Raw genomic sequence first — 5,571 nt, 5'->3', positions numbered from 1 at the left:
GTTTACACGTATGTACCAGAAAGCAAGAATATCAGCTTTAGGAGCAGTAGAGCAGCATATCTCCGCGTGACGATCAGATCAAAAGGACTTTACACAAGATGTTTTGGTTATGTAATAGATATGCTGGCATGTAAATAGTCGTTAAGTAAGCATGCTCTGACCAATTTTGTAATGGTTTGAACTTCAGTATGTACTGATAAGTTTATGTTAATAATATTTAAATTTCTCAGAATTTTTATAAATGTACATTGTTGAAAAGTCAATGTGACACCTCGAACTCAGATCCAGGTCAGATACGGGTTGGGAGTGTTACATAACCTTACCTCACTTAAATCCTGCCGATGGCCTACATGTTCTTTTAACCAAGAAAATGATAGCCTAAGAGAATAAAGTTTACTTCCTAAAAAGGTGACTGCTTACAAATTGTTATTTTACTCTACTATTCTTTTTTTTAATCATTTTAACGTTAATGTTTCAATTTCTAATAAAACAAATCATGTTGTACAAAAATCTTTAGTTGACAACGATCAACACGTTGCTGACATAACATTTTCACGTATTCAATTGCTAACGTTTGGGGTTGAAATACTCTAAAAGAGAATATGAGAAAATGATTATTTGAACAAACGTCGGGAGTAATTTTATCATTATACCCTTACATTAACCTACTTAAATTATAACATTATAAATATAAACCATCTATAGCAAATAAATTATTAATTTTTCTATCCCTTTGCATTCAACACAAGCATTTATAGTGGAGGTGGTGGCAAAAAAACTGGAGGTACAACAGCTTCACAAATCCATTACAAGAAATTCATTGAAAAAAAAGAGTACTTCAAAAACCATAACATCTAACTTCAACTGGACAACATTTTCAAAATTTTCTTTCATCTCAGAAACAAATATGCCCGAAAGTTTATATATATATATATATATATATATATAGCCTCTTCTCAAGGATGTCCCCCCCTTATATATTACATGCAATGCAACGGTCAAAGATGCATGTAACATCACTGCTCCGTTATTCCAAAAGAATATTTACCATCATTGGAGTGCCCTGGAGATTCTAAGACGGTAGGTGCATTCAGGCACAATAACATTACACCGTCCTCTTTGGATCACGTGCAGCTGCAAGATGATCCTGCAAAATAGAAACCAGATACAAGATAATTCACAAACAACTCGCTTCACAGCTGAACCATTTCTCATCCTGATTTGACAAGTTCAACAGCGAGTTATTACTTTTCTCTACATCTGACATCCAGCATAAACAGCAATGCTTACTAAGTTCTCACTTTCACCCTTTGAACCACTATTTTAGCTAACTGCTATAAAGAGTTTAGCACGAAGAGATTTTTAATGGCCAAGTACCTGGCTGTGTAATTAGGCTTGACCACATAAAATAAATAAAATGTAGTACAGGTCACAACACAAACAACAGAAGTCACTGGAAACAGAGACAGGGTTTACTGGAAGCTAAATGTTTTACATCTTTGCTTTATTTTCTAGCAGCCAACGAGGCTCCTATAAGGTTGGCATATCTAGTAATAGTAAAGGTCCAATTACTTAAAAGAATATAGCTTATCATGTGAAGAGGAAATTGGTATAACACTACCTTAATTAGCATAGCTAGAACTTAAACTCACCGAAATAAAATCAAATGCTCTGGTATCCTCTTTCTTGGAACTGTTCATCATTGAACTAGGTGTTTGAGTTGGAAAATTAGATTGGAATACATCAGGCAGAGGTGATCCTCCATTAGATCCACTTGAAACATTATTGAAGCCAGCATTTTGTGCATTAAGATTACCAAAGTGTTGTAAGTTGGACATTGTGGCAAGCAATTGCTGCTGAGCAAAGAAATTCTCCATAGCACCATAATTCATAGGCTGAGAAAAGGCTGGGTTCAACATTAATCCAGGAGGGATGGCATATGGCATGGTCCCTAAAGGAAACATTGTGTTTGAATTCATCCCAGCTGCTTGGGAACCTAGAAGACCACTCAAAGCATCATTAGAAGTTTGATGGCTAGAATGAGTGTTGATATCGGCAAATATATCTTCAGGGTGTGCCTCAGAAAAGATTCCTTTCTGCTTCAAATTAGATGGATTCTCATTCATAGATAAGCCATCCATCAAATCCTTAACATCAGTTTTTTGATTTGCTGGCTCAAATGGAGCATCAGAATTGGTCCCAAAGATATCAATTAGTTCAGATTTTTCATTTGGAGCTGCAGAATTACCACTCGCAATTGATTTGTCATCTACAGTCATCCCAGAGAAGAGATCATCCACATTTTCTCTACTCTCACCATTGTGAAAAGAGACATCTGCAAAGGGATCATCATCATTTTTCTGTTCACTGGTGCCGAGACCAGTGTCTATAGCATCTCCAAATAAGTCATCAATAAGAGTTGTCGTTGTCCGTACTGCGGTATTTTCGTCATGTTGGGTTTTTGCGGAATTATCTACTAGTTCATTGTAATCATCAGAATCACCTGTGTCGATCAGGTCAGGCATTTGAACAGGTGTGATCTCAGTCTTCAAAAACTTTTCTGAATTACTTGCCAAAGCATCAGGTTGTTCTCCATTCAAAAGGTTCAACACCTGTTTAACAAGCATATCATGTGACGTCAACCAACTGCTAACTTAAAATATCTCAATTTGAAGGTTCAAACAAAAAGTAAATATCACAAAAGGATCAATAGTGGCATCTATTTCGTTAACTGAGGAGCTCATATACTACCAGCTTTAAATTAGTATTCACAGTAAATGATAACTTTTCAAGTCATATTATGGATCATAACATTTAAAGCAATAAACATTAAAGCACAACAATCATAAGAAGATCACGACTATGGTCAGTTACGCTGAAGGGAAATCAAAACAAGGGAACTGAAATATAATGTGACATCAATCGAGAGCTTATTGTAGTTTCTTGGTTGTTAAACAAAAGAGAAAGGAGAAGGGATCTACTAGCATGCCACCAAAATCAGCACTCCTGGGCTGACCTTAATCGGTAAAAAAATATTTTCATCTTTCCGATTAAAAGTAAAACAGAGGGTTGGCTAAGATATTTACCTTGTTGGCCTTTTCTCTGAGGGAAGTTTGGGGAGACTCGGAACATCTCAAAACAACATCTTTGTTCTCGGTAAAATAAGAAGCCACAATTAAGAAATGCTCATCTTCCTTTTTCCTTAAAATGGACTCAAGCACACATACAGCTTTCATGCGAACCTGGCCATCATTAGTTCTGGTCAAGGTTGAAAGATACTAAAAACACAGATATAACATTTCTTTTTTTTTTTTTCCTTTTTTTGGAAAGAAGTCAATATAAAATATAATTATCACCAATAGAAACATGGTCATGTAATGAGAACGGTGTGCTTCCATGTACACAAAAGTGGTTAAGGTGAAACCAATTTGGGTAGTAGTAGGTTTGAGCTAACCCAACCACCCCACCCCAAAAAAAAAAACAAAACAGTAGTGTTGCACTGATAATTCATTATTTAGGGTGCAGAGAATTACCTGCCACATTGGAGATAGAAGCTTAGATTCAAGGGCATGACTTAAAGCCACAGCATCGAGCTTTGCAGCCTCCACAAGGAAAGCCTGAACTGCATCTCGAGTAGGTTGCAAACGCACACCACCGGATGTCACTATTGTTTCCAACAATCTCTCTTCACGAGTTTTAGTCTCTTTATTTGAGTTGGACTCTCCAGTTGTTATTTCTGCCTTCAATACTCTCGAATCCTGGCCCCACGGTCCACTAGCAGAACTCCCAGAAACCCTTTGAGTTTCTTTGTGCAATTGAACAGGTTCATACCTATCAGAATGATCAATTTCTCCAGTCAATGACCTTCGAAGTGTACTGCTTTTGTAGTTTCCATTATCATTCTTTCCAAGGGAATGACCCTGAGTGAAACTACTAATCCCCTGCTTGATAGAAGCACTTCCAATGCCGACCACCTCACTTAGAAATGATTTTTTATCATCCGGTGGCATTTCGAAGTTTGTGTTCCCAAATCCTTGTATCCGTTTGTTAAGGTCATCTGCAAGAGAAGGCTTACTGGGATTATTGTCCTCTGCAAATATAGCAGAAATAGCTTCATGAGCTGTGTCCCGAACAGCCTTATTGAGAGCATCACCCTTCAAAGGATTCGGTTGCCCTCGGTAATGAAATAATTGACGCACAGCTGCAGAGTTCCTCTGCACTTCTCTCCTAAACTCCTCACCGGACTTTCCCACTGCATATTTTATCAGCCTCAAAGCCTGTAAAAATCCCACAACCAACTGAGTATTGACATGTTCTGATAAGTCATTGATAGGATGTGATTTTCTCATTGTTAGCCTTTGAAGAATATTAGGCTCTTCTCATTGTTATTTGTGTTAATAGCTTTTGCTTTAGTTGCATTTATATACAAACGCAAGTAATACTTTGATACTGATATTTAACTACTTAAAACGTCAGTTAAAATTATACGATCATTACTTCACTGCTGAACTAAATTGAGTTCAACTTCAAAATTTTGGATTCATAACTTCACCAGGAAAATTTCCCCGGCCAAAACGAAAAATCGATTAGAATTGACTATATTTAAGCAAATCGAAACAAAGTTCAAAGCGAATTGAAATGAAATGTAGCTACCTTTTGTTTGACGATGGGGCTCTTGTGATCGAGTCGTTTCAATACAAACTCGGATACCTCTTTAACAATACTAACATGAGACGATCTCAAGAGCTCGCAGATCTCTTCTAACTTATAAACGGGTGTTACTTTATCTTCATCCGAAGTAGCCCCATCTATCATCCGCGATCTCCAATAAGATTCCACCGCTCGTCTGCTCGAATCCATTTCAAAAAAAAATAAAAAATAACACTGGATGCCCCAAATTCTTGGATTGAATTGAAGGGATTAAGATGGATCTATTTGCTGGATTGGTTGGAAGGGAAATCGGTGAATTTCGATGGATAGGGATTTAATTAGGGCAAAGACAGATTTTGGATTTGGGAACGAAGGCGGGTGCCGCGGTGCTAGAGCACAGACTTGTCAGGTTGTTAATTTTGCCTCTGTCACTTGCGCATAGCTGGCACAATAGTTGTTGGTGTTTGATTTAGGAATATTCAAAATACCCAAATTTGATGGCCCTCGACCCGACAAGTCTCGACTTGACCGATGAGCTAGTATTGAGTTTAAGGTAAAAAAATCGAATCGACCTAATAATTTATATATTATATATATATATATATATATATATATATCTTAGGGATTTTTATTTTTATATAATTAAAATATATTTTGTAATTATTAAAAACATAAAAATTATAATAAAATATATTATTTTAATCATTTAAAATATAATAAATAATTATAAATATATTTGGATCGAATAGGGATAGGGATTTTGACTTAAAAATTGGGGCGGGGCCAGGGCAAGAGAAAAAGTAAAATTCATCGCGGCAAGGCGGCATCGAATATAAAGTTCAAGTCGGGGCAACAAAAAAACCGGCGCGACCCTTCTCATGCTCTCATCCCTAGTGTTTTTGGACCGGCTGAAGGTAACTC

At 36.7% G+C, this 5,571-nt stretch overlaps 1 protein-coding gene across 1 annotated transcript; it reads right to left on the bottom strand.

Moving 5' to 3' along the window:
- Positions 1-944: 944 nt before the first annotated feature.
- LOC120204221 (protein MODIFIED TRANSPORT TO THE VACUOLE 1) lies at positions 945-5,045 on the bottom strand. Its single transcript, XM_039204342.1, has 5 exons — positions 4,654-5,045; positions 3,534-4,277; positions 3,087-3,242; positions 1,653-2,612; positions 945-1,147 (listed from the first exon to the last, which is right to left on the bottom strand). Exons 1-5 carry the CDS (start codon positions 4,858-4,860, stop codon positions 1,106-1,108), a joined length of 2,109 nt encoding a protein of 702 aa, XP_039060273.1. The 5' UTR covers positions 4,861-5,045; the 3' UTR covers positions 945-1,105.
- Positions 5,046-5,571: the final 526 nt, after the last annotated feature.

The sequence above is a fragment of the Hibiscus syriacus genome, unplaced genomic scaffold (assembly GCF_006381635.1).
Source record: "Hibiscus syriacus cultivar Baekdansim isolate YM2019G1 unplaced genomic scaffold, ASM638163v2 tig00000340_pilon, whole genome shotgun sequence".
NCBI classification, from domain to species: domain Eukaryota; kingdom Viridiplantae; phylum Streptophyta; class Magnoliopsida; order Malvales; family Malvaceae; genus Hibiscus; species Hibiscus syriacus.
This window is presented reverse-complemented; position numbering and strand designations above follow the sequence as displayed.

Excerpts from the sequence above, each read along its gene's own strand:
- LOC120204221 (XM_039204342.1), bottom strand. The coding sequence starts at position 4,860 with ATGGATTCGAGCAGACGAGCGGTGGAATCTTATTGGAGATCGCGGATG. Across the intron at positions 3,243-3,533 it reads TTCTATCTCCAATGTGGCAG|GTTCGCATGAAAGCTGTATG; the intron begins GTAATTCTCTGC and ends AATGATGGCCAG. Across the intron at positions 2,613-3,086 it reads TCAGAGAAAAGGCCAACAAG|GTGTTGAACCTTTTGAATGG; the intron begins GTAAATATCTTA and ends CTTGTTAAACAG.